This window comes from Podarcis bocagei, assembly GCF_964188305.1.
Source record: "Podarcis bocagei genome assembly, chromosome: 6".
In the NCBI taxonomy this organism is placed as follows: domain Eukaryota; kingdom Metazoa; phylum Chordata; class Lepidosauria; order Squamata; family Lacertidae; genus Podarcis; species Podarcis bocagei.
In genome coordinates, this window is record NC_138130.1 from 65,404,479 (window position 1) to 65,417,500 (window position 13,022).

The 13,022-nt window shown below is 42.2% G+C and overlaps 1 protein-coding gene across 2 annotated transcripts; it reads right to left on the reverse strand.

Annotated features, from left to right (window-relative positions):
• Positions 1-2,835: 2,835 nt before the first annotated feature.
• Positions 2,836-12,729, reverse strand: POU1F1 (POU class 1 homeobox 1; the record flags this gene model as incomplete). Of its 2 annotated transcripts, none has more annotated exons than XM_081199160.1 (7): positions 2,836-3,061; positions 5,146-5,206; positions 5,550-5,714; positions 6,639-6,877; positions 8,085-8,202; positions 8,339-8,404; positions 12,588-12,729. In XM_081199160.1, the coding sequence occupies 7 exons, from the start codon at positions 12,727-12,729 to the stop codon at positions 2,848-2,850; spliced, it is 1,005 nt and encodes a 334-aa protein (XP_081055286.1). In that variant the 3' UTR covers positions 2,836-2,847. The 2 variants fall into 2 exon arrangements, with proteins under 2 accessions (XP_081055286.1, XP_081055287.1); XM_081199161.1 differs by having other exon boundaries at positions 8,339-8,488.
• Between the last annotated feature and the right edge of the window lie 293 nt (positions 12,730-13,022).

Here is a 13,022-nt window from a genome sequence, read left to right on the forward strand (position 1 = left end):
CTCCCATCATCCCTAGCTAACAGGACCAGTGGTCAGGGATGATGGGAGTTGTAGTCCCAAAACATCTGGCGGGCCGAGTTTGCCTATGCCTGTTTTAAACTATGGTTTGAAGTGACATGAACCAGGCCATTATTAAATGAGAATGGGGAGAACCACAGGCATAGCTCAGTCGATAGAGCACGAGACTCTTAATGTCAGGGTCATAGGCTTGAGACCTGTGTTGGACAACAGATTCCTGCATTGCAGGGGGTTGGGCTGAATGATCCACCCAACTCTACAATTCTTTGACTCTAACTTGTGCTCCTTGGAGAAGAATGTGGGATCTAAATGCAATGAAATTAAAAAATTGTGGTTTTTGTTGATTGCCAAATGCTTGTTTGTACCTAGCTGTGTGCGTCTCCTGTTCCATGCTATGGTCATTTCCAAGATGTGGGTCACATGGCGTCTAGCTTATTAATAAAGGTCCCAGTTAGAGACACCCCCCTATAGTACATGGTGCTTTAGCACAATCCTTTCATTTTTAGGATGAGGCCTCTAAACTAATACATTACTGGCTTCCCTGTATAAGCCAGGATAGAGGTAATTGTCATGTTTATTCCAATGTAGTTTAAGGAATACCTCTCATTGAGCCAACTGCCTTTTGGTAACAGCAAGCTTTTAATCCTGGCTGGACTTCACAAAGCAAAAAATCAAAATGCAAAGGTAGAGTGAAGTAGCTTTAAAGATGAATGTACAGAATGCAGATGTTAGATAATGCCTCCCTATAAGCCTTTCCCATATTAAAAGTTCTTGGCGATATTTTAACCAGCAGGCCCCTCACTGTTTGCTAAAACTGCTCATTAGGCGACAGCTGCTTTAAGGAGCTTTTAGGTTTAAGGATCCTGTCAACTAGGAGAGTCCTCATCAATGCCACCGATAAGCCTGCCCCAGTCGGAGCTGACAGGTTTTTTCATCCCCCCTCTGAAATCCCTTGATTCCTGTCATCTTTTCCTCCCCTCCTATGAAATCTCATTCTTGCAGAGGAAAAGGCTTCATGCTGTAACTTATTTAGCAAGTTCAATTAATGTCTAGGGCGCTAATGAGAGTATTTGGATTAAAGGACTACAGCATATAGATGTCAGCAGAAATTCCCCATAACCTCAGGCTTTTAAATATCCCTTCCATCTCAATCTCTGTCCAAATTGATTAGGCTGGTATAAGTTAAATGGTGTTTTTCTAGTCTGTGGGTCTCAGTGTAAGTTTCAGAGCTTACACTTCAGGATCTAGGGAATTTCTGAAATGCAGATTACAAGTGAGAGAAACCCCCTCCCCACCTGCCTGTTTCAACAGACAAGGGATTATGGGAGGCACAAATTTGAAGAGTAGCAATGTGGGTGCAGCCTGCAGCCTTGGTGTTTTGACTGCAAGTGTAGTTCCCCACACCTAGATGGATGAATATTAACTGGGTTGGAGTGGTTTAGGGAAACTGACCATAGGGGATAAATTGAATCTGTTTCTTCCTTCTTAAAGAAGCAGTAACTTTAGCTGTAACCATTCTGTGTTAAACAGTAAACCATGTACAGTAAGGTTACCAGATTTTTTTTCCAATGAATCCAGGGACACTTTAATTAATTAATTACTACATGTTCGGAGCATTGATGCTGCAATGATAGTGGTGGCAGAGGGGCGGCTGCCGCCTTGACCTCAACCGCCACATTTCCCCTTCCTCTGAGGCTTCTATCTCCTATTTCCATGAGCCTGGGCAGCCCCTGAGTTGTTCGTTCTTCAGTGGTGGTGGGGAAGCAGTGTGCAGTGGGTCAGGCATACAAGACAGAGCAGGAGGGCCGAGAGTGGCAGCAGCAGCAAGGCTTGGGCAGCGCGATGCCTCCCTTTCCATCGGAGCATCCCCAATCCCATTCCTACTTGCGTGCAAGCAGGAGGGGGCGGGGATCCCTCAGCTGGGAGGTGAAGCTTCACACTATCTTTCAGAGGGAAGGTGGAGGCAGCCCGGAAGTTGCATCTTAGAGCCCGTGCACCACCATCACATGGGGACTTCCAAGCAGCTCCTGAAGCTCTGGGTTGCTGAGACTGCCACTGCTGTGTTTCCTGGGGACATTAGATGAAATCCAGGGACATTCCGGGGATGGAATTTGTCTGGGGACTTATTCGCAAATCCAGGGACTGTCCCCGGGAAACGGGGGCGTCTGGTAACCCTAATGTACAGATCAACATATAGTATCTACACAAGCTAAGATCCTCAGCTGTTTATACTTAAAATAAATAATAAGTTACTCTGCCTTTTACTTTGAAATGGAGCCGGTGCTGTTTTGTACCACGCTGATCCACAGCTAGCTAATGGGATATATAACTGACTTGATATTTAGATACATGGTGGCAGCAGTGAACAACTAAGTAAAAGATTTTAGCCTAAAATAAAGAAAGCAAAGCACTTGGATGTGTGAGAACACCCCCTCCAAAATATGCAAGTAGTGTTCACCACAGTAGGCCACCCTTTAAAGGTGAATATCTAACCACCTAACTTCTGCATTCTGCACCCATAGGAGTCATCATCACTCTCCAACACTATAAACAGTGGTATTCAAATAGGCCAAGCAGTCTTCATTCCTGCTTTGCCTATTTTTGAATTTTGGCATTACTAAATTGCACAAGGTGCTACTGCACTAGGCTGTATTAACCACACAGTATTTAAATGAAGCATCCCTAAAATTATTTATCATTAAGCTTGACAAACTTGTAAAAGTGGTAAGCATTACATTTATGCCCGTTTCTTTTCCGGGGGGGGGGGGAGGATTGAGTCCAGTTTTCAAAGTATTGCTGTCTAAAACACCCGCTTCACTCTAAGAAAGTCTAGTGGCAGTCTTGGTGGTCCTTAATCATGGAATTGAAGGTGTTCTGGTGCAAACTGGTCTTCACTCTCTTCTCTCGTTGCCTTCTGTTGCAGAACCAGACCCTCACTACTTCTTTCTCCAGATTGAGCCCTTCGGCCATCCTCATGATCTCCTGAGATGAGGGCTTGCTTTGTTCTGCAAAATGGCTCTCGAGAGCTTCTTTGGCTGCAATGCTAGAAAGGAGAACCATAACAATTTGATCATATTCTTGGTATCTCAGGCTGCATGCAAACTATGGGCCAGTTCATGCAAGGTGTTTCACATACACAACAGGAAAAAAAGTATGACATCCACATGTCATTTGTAGCCTGGGCTGTGTGATGCAAACAGGAAGCATCATCCGTATTTATCCCTGTGCTTCCAATACTAGCAGAGAGAAAAAGAGCAGCACCAAACTCAAGAGAGCAAAGAGAAAAGCAAGGCTCAAATTGGTGCTTTAAAAATGGACAGTACATTGCCAAAGGTGTTTTAGTGTGTTTTACCAAATCACTTTTTAAATTGGCTTAAATTTGCAGTTCTAATCTGAGAGCGTAACGTTTAAAAACAAGTTGGAAACCTTGTTACAATTTTATATTGCCTCATTTTTGGGGGAAACTACAAACGAATGTTGAAATTGCCTCCAAGCTGCTTGTTGTGCTTTTCAGCCCAAACTGAAATATTGTGAAAATATTCAGATATGTGGTATATTTCTTCCAAAACCAAGTGGAATAACAAAAAACAATTCCCTCCGTAGCGGAACAATTTTTAATTTTGACCACAAGGGGGCAGCATTATACTTTATGTTTGACATGAAAGGGGCTGAGCAGAGCAGGTAGGATTCTGAAGCAAAACAGCCAGGATGGTACATTCCCTTTTCAGGGTTTCTTTTTAGAGAAGTTGTACTTTGCAATGTATTTGTGTTGCAGAGGTTAAACAAGCCAGGAATGGGTGGGTGTGGGTGTGGGTGTATCAGTATCGGCAGGGTGGTGGAGTAAAACAAAACTTTGTGGTTTTTATCGATTCAAAATCGTAGAAGATTGAATTAGCACGGGTCTTTTAAAGGGACCATAAACTCAACTGTAAGTACAGTGGTGCCTCGCAAGACGAAATTAATTCGTTCCGCAAGTCTCTTCGTCTTGCGAGTTTTTCGTCTTGCGATGCACGGTTTCCCATAGGAATTCATTGAAAATCAATTAATGCGTTCCTAGGGAAACCGCCTTCAGACCAGGTCCGGGGACAGTCTGTCCCCCGACCTCTTCTGAAGGCTGGGGGGGGGACAAGGGCTTTTCTTCCCACCCCCAGCATTTTAAAAAACCCCGGGACAGCGGAGGACTTCTCCGCTGTCCGGGGCGATCTTAAAATGCTGGCGGGCGGCATTTTAAAATCGCCCGGGACAGCGGAGGACTTCTCCGCTGTCCGGGGCGATGTAAAAGCCCCTGGGAAGGCAGGCAGGGGGGACAAAGACTTTTGCCCCCCGCCAGCCTTCAGAAGAGGTCCTGGACCAGGGAAGGCTGTGGGCAGGATTCGGTTGCACTAGATGATCCTCAGGGTCATTCAGTCATTATATTTCTATGCCACTTTTCACTTACGTGAGACACAAAGTGGCTTCCAACAATAAACAACATAACAGACCATCACAATTACAACATAAATCACATAGAATAATTAACAGATCGCCAGTAAAACAATTACAAATCATCAGCAAAGCAACCATCTTCTATAAAACACTTACGGTATTTACAAAACAACTAAAGGGAAAAAAGCTAAGCAGACTAATTCTACAAGCCACCGGGGGGGGGGGGCTTTCCAACTCTACAATTCTAGGTTCTTAGCCTCCGACAAGTGTTTTATAGCAGGGGAGGGTCCCCTCTTTGTGCCTAAGGGCTGCATTGCAATAGTGGGCCGGGCCAGAGGCAAAAGTGGGCCAATGAGGAAGACTCTTACCTTTCCACAGGAGGCTACATTCTAGCCACACAAGAGTCAGAGGTTTACACACCCCTCCATCATCCATCCAGATGAGTAAGATGGGTAAAAGCACCCATGGGTGGCATGGAGCAGGGCCATTGGGGGTTCATCCTAGGGGACGTGTGGGGAAAGTCTTGAGGACTGACTAGAAAGACCAGGTAGGCTGCCTTTTGCCCCTGGACCCAAGGTCCCTAACCCCTGGTATGTAGGATGGCAGCCTCAGGAGGCTATTCCTACAGATGGGAATACTCAAGGGCTTACTGCCTGCGTTTCCCAAAGCTGAAAAGCCCAGTTCTGCATCCAGCCGCATTACCTTATGGTTGTTCTGCGTTTCCTTTTCCGCTCATTCACTCCAACTTTTTCATTGTATAAGGCTGCAGAACAGAACATTGTGAGAGAAAGCGACTTCCAATGATAACATGCACAGTATCAAAAGCTATTGCGACCTGCAATTCCTGTGAACTAAACACTCACATTTCAGTGATTTCAAAATAGGACCCACACCTAAGACCCAGGGGGCGCTTTGTCACCTGGTTCATTGGCACCTGGGACAGAGCTAGTGGGAACAATCCTGCTTCCTCCCTTGACTAAATGTGCTAAAGGGGTTGCTGGAGCAGGCCTGTGCTTTCTGAAAACTGTTCTCTGCTCCACATCAGTTTCAACGCACACAAGCAAGGAAATCTCCTTTAAGAAGAGCCGTGGAATTTTGGGTTATACCTCCTACTTGTTCTGCTTCCTCCAGCCACTTGGTTAGGATGGATTTTAGTTTGCAAGCATTCTTGAAGCTCAGCTGCAAGTTTTCAAACCGGCAAATAGTTGTTTGGCTGAACTCAGAGCCATGCACAGCAGCCAAAGCCTCTCCAACATTAGTTTGGGTATAACCTGCCAAAAGAAAATAATCCTACAAGCTCAGGGAAGGATGCTGGCATAGGAACACTTTATCTATCTATGTATTTATCAGTCTACCCACCCACCTATATATATGCATACACTGATGATTTTGAAGCTCTTCCGGAATTTTTCTTTCATTTAATAAAACAAATCTGATTTTGATTTCACACCAGACACAGAAAAGGTTTTCCAGTGGGGAAGCCATTAATCTGTGGCTGCAAAAATAACAAAGAATCCTGTGTCACCTTGAAGACTGCATTTGCTAATTAGCTAACCAATGCCAAGCTGTCCAAATTATCAACTTTGCATGAATGGCCACTGGTAATGCCATAATTCGCACTCCCTGTACCTCTCTGCATTTCTTTTTCTTCTGACCTCAGTGAGATCGGTAGAGAGGATGATTCTGCATCTATGGATAATGCTTAATGCATCTACAGCCACTTTATGCACCACATGCCACAAAAGTTATGCCAAAGTAAATTTCTTTGTTTTTAAGTTGTCACAAGACTCCCTGTTGCTTGTACAAAATAAAATGTTTTAATTTTAACACAGAAGCAGACAAACTAAAAAGGGAGCCTGGGACTTATCCTTGCACTATACAAGGCTTGTGCTATACATTTCCTACTATTCAGAAAAGACATTCACATTTAGATTTCCTACATAGGATCATTTATATCAGTGCACAATTTTTGAAGAATGTGGGAGGCTTGAAAAGTTCCAGTATTGGGTAAAAGCCCAGTTCATTTGCAGTAGTACTTAGACATGGACCTTTCACACTGCCCTTTCTACTCTGCTGCTGAAAGTTGACCATTTTATCATCATCAGTACGCCACAATCCATGCATTTGTCACTTTAGCATAAACAAAAGATTTTTTAAAAAATCTCCTAACATCTTTAGTTAAATGAGTCACATACCCAGCTTAATTCTTCTCAGCTTGAACTCGTTGGCAAACTTTTCTAGTTCCCTGATTTCAGGAGAATCCATGTCTATTGGTTCTTCGATTGACTTGTTCTTCTTGCGGAATTCCTGCTTAAAATCAGTGACCGAGTCATCTCCAAGGATGGAGGGGTGCATGGAAGGAAAGCTGTGTCCCAGAGCACATGAACTGGCGCTCAGCGCATGGTCAGGGAATTTATAAAGGCAAGGGGTGAGGCTACCTGTTGGAGAACAAAAACAAATGCTATAATTTCCTAGCTCACATCATTTAGCAGCAGTGCAATCCTAGGCAGACTTTTCTTAGAAGTAAGCCTCACCAAGATCAATGGGACACACTCCCAGGTAAGTGGCATGGGATTGAAGTCTTAATAGCTTATTCTCATTTCATATTACCCAGGTCTTATGTCCACTGGTCTTATTGATTGTTCTGTAAACTGTTCTGTGGGCCTCTGTGGTGAAAAGTGGCCTATAAATATTGGAAATGAATAAACAAATAGACTGTGCTGGCTTCCCAGTTTGCTTCCAAGCCCACTAAAGGTGCTAAAACCCTAAAAAGCTGAGGGCCAGGCTATCTGAAACACTATCTCTTCCCATATGAACCTTCCCACAGGCTAAGTAGTCCTTTCGTATCTCCCACCAGAAAAATAGATTTGGTTAGTGAATAGACAAGAAGGGGCCTTTTCTGGGGCAGCTCCTGAGTTTGCAGAATTCCCTTCCGATGAAGATAACTAGCTCCAACCACAAGGTCCCTTTTAGTCATCCTTATTCTGTATGACTTTTCATCGTTTCTAAATAGCTGCACTTGAGGGACAATTACAACCGATTCCACACGAAAAACACTTAGGTCCCTGTGGAGATGGCAGTACTGAGTCGGTGGCGCATGCCCTTCTGGCTTGCACTCTTTATAAAGACTTGAGGAATGAGATTATCACCCCTTTTATTGTCCATTACGGGTCGCCCAACCACTGCCAGAGTGTCCTTTCTCTTGGCAGATCAAGATGAGCAGGTGACAGCAAAGGTTGAAAGGTTTTTAGCTGGGGCAAACAGAATAAGTTCCACTATTTGACTATTGATTATAAACCCTAAAATGCATTTTATATAATTGTCTGTATATTTTCATTCTTTGTATATCATATTGTTGTTTTATTGCTATGGACGATGGCTGAAACAAATAAAGATTCATTCATTCATTCATTCACTCACTCACTCCCAATGTTGATGACTAGCTCCAACCACAAGGTCCCTTTTAGTCATCCCTATTCTGTATGGCTTTTCATCATTTTTAAATGGCAATTAAGATTTAAACCCTGCTCCTTTTGATTTTGAACTACTGCTGTTACAGGAATGCCTCTCGGGCACTGAAGCCTTTTATGTAATAAGGTTAATCAGTTAGGGAAAACAAAACAAAATGAAACAGGACAGACTTGCCTTGCAATGTGCCAACACCATTCACAATGTTGGGATGGGGCATACTGCAGGTCTGCAAAATGCGGCTTTGAGAGAGGCTGGCTGCCAGCATATCTGGACCTGCAGGCTTGATACCTGGGTAAAAAGGGGGAGGGGGAAGTTGAGAGTGTAGTAATACCATTTCAGTTGAGACAAACTGAATTACTTACAGATGTATCCCGCCCCCGCCCCCGCTTTTTGGGCCCACTGGTTTTAAGATAACGTTTCTTACCTGCCATCACGCCGTAGGCAGCTTGCTGATTTCCATAATGGCAGGAAGGGATGGAATAATGCAGACCTGATAGAACATTTCCCAGTGTCGGCATGGAGAGGCATAGAGAGGAAGATTTAGGGGTTGGGGTTAACAAAACAGAGGAGACCAGTAAGAACATGCACAAGGACCCGAAGATCATCCTTTCAACCCAACCAAAGTATACTATGTCATTGACCCAGAATAGATTCCAATGTATAGTTAGCAGAGTAAAACCTTAAACACGTTGCAGGATTACCCCCCAAAATAGACCAGAGGCAATTAACATTTCATCCAGCCGAGCTTTACTGCTACTGAAGGCAAATGAGCATAATGGTCACAAATCCAATATATTCAGGATTGGCACTGTCCATAAGAAATCCAGCCACAGCAGACTTAACTTTAACTTATAATAACTTATAATAAGTCTAAAACCTTAACACTAAGCATGCCATGTACAGAACACCACACCAGAAGGAAAAGATATAGAAAGAGAAAGTGAAAGCCAGGCTCCTTCTGGCCCCACTTTTATAGTCAGCATGACCTTGACTGAAAAGATAAGAGAACCAGTTTAAGCCAGCTATACTCAGCTTCTCTGAAGGAATAACTCAAAATATCAGGAACTCCTGCTTGTTTCTTCCACCCTCTTGAATTAATTAGAATAGGAAAGATCTCTCCACATCAGATCAATACTTTCTGCACCAAGAAATGCAAACTGGGACCAGTGTACTAGAATTGCCTAGCCCCACATGTGCTCATTTGACCTCTTCAGTTGAAGAATTAGCACCACTCCGGGTGCCACACAAGACCTGTTTAGTGTGGTAGCATCTACACTTTGGAACTTCCTGCCAGTTGAGATGAAGCAGGTGCCTTCACTGTTCTATGTTTGGTGCCTGCTAAACAAATTCCTGTTTAGACAAGCCTACCCAGACACTAAGAAAGTGGAGGTAATTTTACTCAGCTTTAGTATTTTACCTTCTATTTATATGCTTTAAAAGTATGCTTGTAATTTTTTCCCTTTATTTTATTGTTTTATCTTTTTGTAAACTGCTCTGAGCGTTGTTCTTTTTTTTTTTTACAATCAAGTTGTGTACGAATGTTATGAAATAAACAGGCAAATAAATAATATATTATATTCACATTTTGGATCTGTCTTGAGTCTATACTCTACCTTTTGGAGAGCATCTTAAGAAAGTGTGTAAATTTGAGCTGTACATTCAGGGAAAGCAACTGCATGCACCCAGCTTTCAACGCACCTCAGATTTACCATGCAGGACAAAGTTGTTGAAAGCAGGTGGAACAGAAGTCCCATAAATGTAGGCCATCGTGTGCTAGTTATAGTGATTACTGAAAAGCTTGACACATAAAATATAAATTATGCTTATGAGATTTTATTTTATGGTGTAAATTTTACAGAATAAACCTTTTTTGAAAAATAGCCACATCTGACGTGGGCAGATGATAAAGGAATCAAAGGGACATTTGACTACTTCTTGAAATATGAATGGCTTCTGCATTAGTCAAATATACCCATTGTTCTTTGGTTTGATTCCATTTTACACAGAAGGAACTCCCCTGCCCGCAAATCAGTGCATCCAGTTTTACTTCAAAACAGAGCTGTTTGTTAAAGATCACACATGCAAGTTTCAATATAGTTCTGTACTAATCACAGGCCAATCCTTATCTGGCAGGCTGGTCAAAAGTCCACAGTATGAACTATTCACAAATTTTTTTTAAAAGCATGTGTGTCTATGTGTGTGGCAGTGGGGTTATGCACTGCAAATAAATGTGACAAGCCATTTTTTATTTTCATTCTTTCAGCCACAGTTCTTGTTTTAAGGCATTGAAATAGAAATGAATTATATTCCTGGAAGGATTCTATTTCACATTAAATTAAAACAGCAGCGCAGCGTTCTGCTTCTTTCTTCATTTCTTTTGAATCCACAAATTGGTTTTCTCCCATGTAACAGGAAAAAAAGTTTTAACTTAATGATCTTTGAAATAGTTGGATACAGTATAATATACTTTCAGGGTCATCTGCTTTAATACACATCTTGATGCTTCTCTGAAATTAAAAACGGAGAGCTCTTGAAGTAACAGAAAACCTAAGGAACTGAAAAGAGCCTGGCTTAAATTGCCTGCAGGGGAGAGGAGAGCATAGCAGTTTCTGAGCACAATGACTTTCATGCATCACTGATATAACTCATTTGGGAGAAACCAGATGTGGAGCAATGAAGGAACGCCACACAAAAGCCTCTGTCAATGGGACATGGATCTCTACCTTAAAAATCATATTTCCCTGCCTTCCCAAGGAGCATCTATTATTCTAAACCAGCACAAGGCATCCTCTGCCTCCTTCTGAGTGGCCTGTCTTATTGTTGTTGATGTGGCATGGCCAGTCACTGGGACCATGGTGCAGCATTTAGTTGTGAGTCCACAACTACCAGAAAATTATTTGGAGGGGGTGGTAGTGTTAGTGGGGAAGACATTGGTGAAGTCGAGGTTGACCAGGTAGAACTTTGCCAAGGTACCCCTCAAACCTAATTCTGGCGCTTCTTGAAACAATTCTTATTTCGAAAAAATTATTCTGAAACTGTGAACTCTCTGGCAGGTTATATAAAACCTTGCAAGTGTTTGAAAGTATGACTTGAGACAAATGCAGATGTGGCAGAAAGTTCAGAACCCATGGCCCACTTTTCCTGTTTAGGCTGACCTTGGATACGGCTGTGTTTCCAATCCCAGTTCAAAGTGCCAAATACTGCCTTTAAAGATTTAGGACCAAGGTGTTTTAAGGATCATCGTGCGATCATACCCAATTTCTGAGATCTTTGAGGCCATTTCCAGCTGGGTTCAGACACGCTGGTGGTAGGAAAATGGGACGGAGTATCTATGTTTGCAGCCCAGACTATGGAATTCCCTCTAGGAGACTTGCTGGCTCCTTCCTTATCAAACTTTTATTGGTTGGTGAAAACTCTTTTTGATGTATCTTCAATATAGATTAATTCCCACTCCCTGTACCCCTTCCTGGGTTTGAGGTAGCAGCTTTTTCATTTTGAAAAATGATTTTATTTAAGATTGAAATGTCATTTCACACCACTTGGAATAAATTGATGCTTTTGATCAACTCTAAGGGCCCTTCCAAGCATCTTTTTTATTGTGCTCTCATGATTATTTGGTATCAGGGAGGTTATACATACAATCCCACTTTCAATACTGTTTGTGTCCGTAAAGGTTTTGGAGGCAGACAAACTCTTCTGTTCCCAAACAGTGCATGTTCCTGCTAAAACCCTTCAATTTTTTATACCACAAACATTCCAAGTTATTTTTTGTTTTTCACTCCAGATAGCTTTTATAGCACTCTTGTTCAAGATGTGTAGCTCCAGATGACAATAATGCAGTAACATTGGGGAAGCATTGCAGAACATCTAATAAAGCAGAAGGATGTGTGGATGCTCCAATATAAACCACCACAAATTCAGTATAAATGAGTCAATTACATGTTGCAGAATATACCACCACCTAGAGCAGCAGCAACAACAAAAATAAAATGTCATATGGAAGAGTCCAAATGAAATGAAATTTAATTGTTAATAATGTCATACTTAGACATGCAACTGAAAACAGGATTTATTAGCTTGGTTAATATTTTTATCACCTTAGATTTTTAGTGCTGGCATATGTGCAAACTGGCTAGTTTTATTTTCCACTTCATAAAATGCATCTTCCCATTCTTTAGTATGAGTTTTTGAGAAGTAAGAAATAAGACATTTTAGATTGTAAATGGTTTTAGGAATTGTGATACGCTTTTACCATTTTGGATTTATGTTTTGTCTTGTTTTTAAATGGTTTTAAATTTTGTACGTTGTGTGAATTGATTTTATCCACACGTTTGTACACCACCCTGGAATCGTCTGTTGAAACATTTAGGAAACACTTTAAAGAAATACGACATCAGATAAGTAAATAAGACACCAGCCTTTTGATGGTGCATTATGATGTTCCAGCTTCGCCATTGTGAAGACTTTACTGGAAAGCTAATGTGGCAATTAAAAAAACAACGACTACACCATACGCAATTAAACCTGGCACGCTGGTAGTTTTAGCTTGAATCATTTGCTCAGAGAACCTGATCTCTTTAAAAACTTTCCCTTCAAGGGCTTGCGTAGCATATGAAAGATGCCAAGGCATGGCACATTGAGAAGAGCAACACTGATAGAATAAAAAAAAGTACCTGTTGAGACCACATTGGTGGCATGATTGGAGACGGGTAAGCACTCTGCAGCACTGTGATGCATTATCAGTGGCAGAGAAGGTGACGAGTCTGAATTCAAAGGGATGAAGGTGTCAGCTGAAGGAAAGGCTTGACAACTCATTCCCACAAGCAAACAGAAAAGGAAGACCGAAGAGTTGCCTTGCCTTGCTTTTCTCCCAAGTCTACCCTATGCAGTTCCCAGCAGTCCGGATTCGATTGCTACCACTTTCCCTTGCATATATACATAACATGGGTTATGGTGCACAGGGAAGTCGTGTGCAGGTATTTATACTGTCAGGAAATCCCTTTATCCATTTTAATGTGCTTTGCCTGGCCAAGTTGCCTGATCACTTAGGAACCTCCTTCCTCCCCACCCAAATGCAACAGACACCCAATTAATGAGGGGAAACCAGA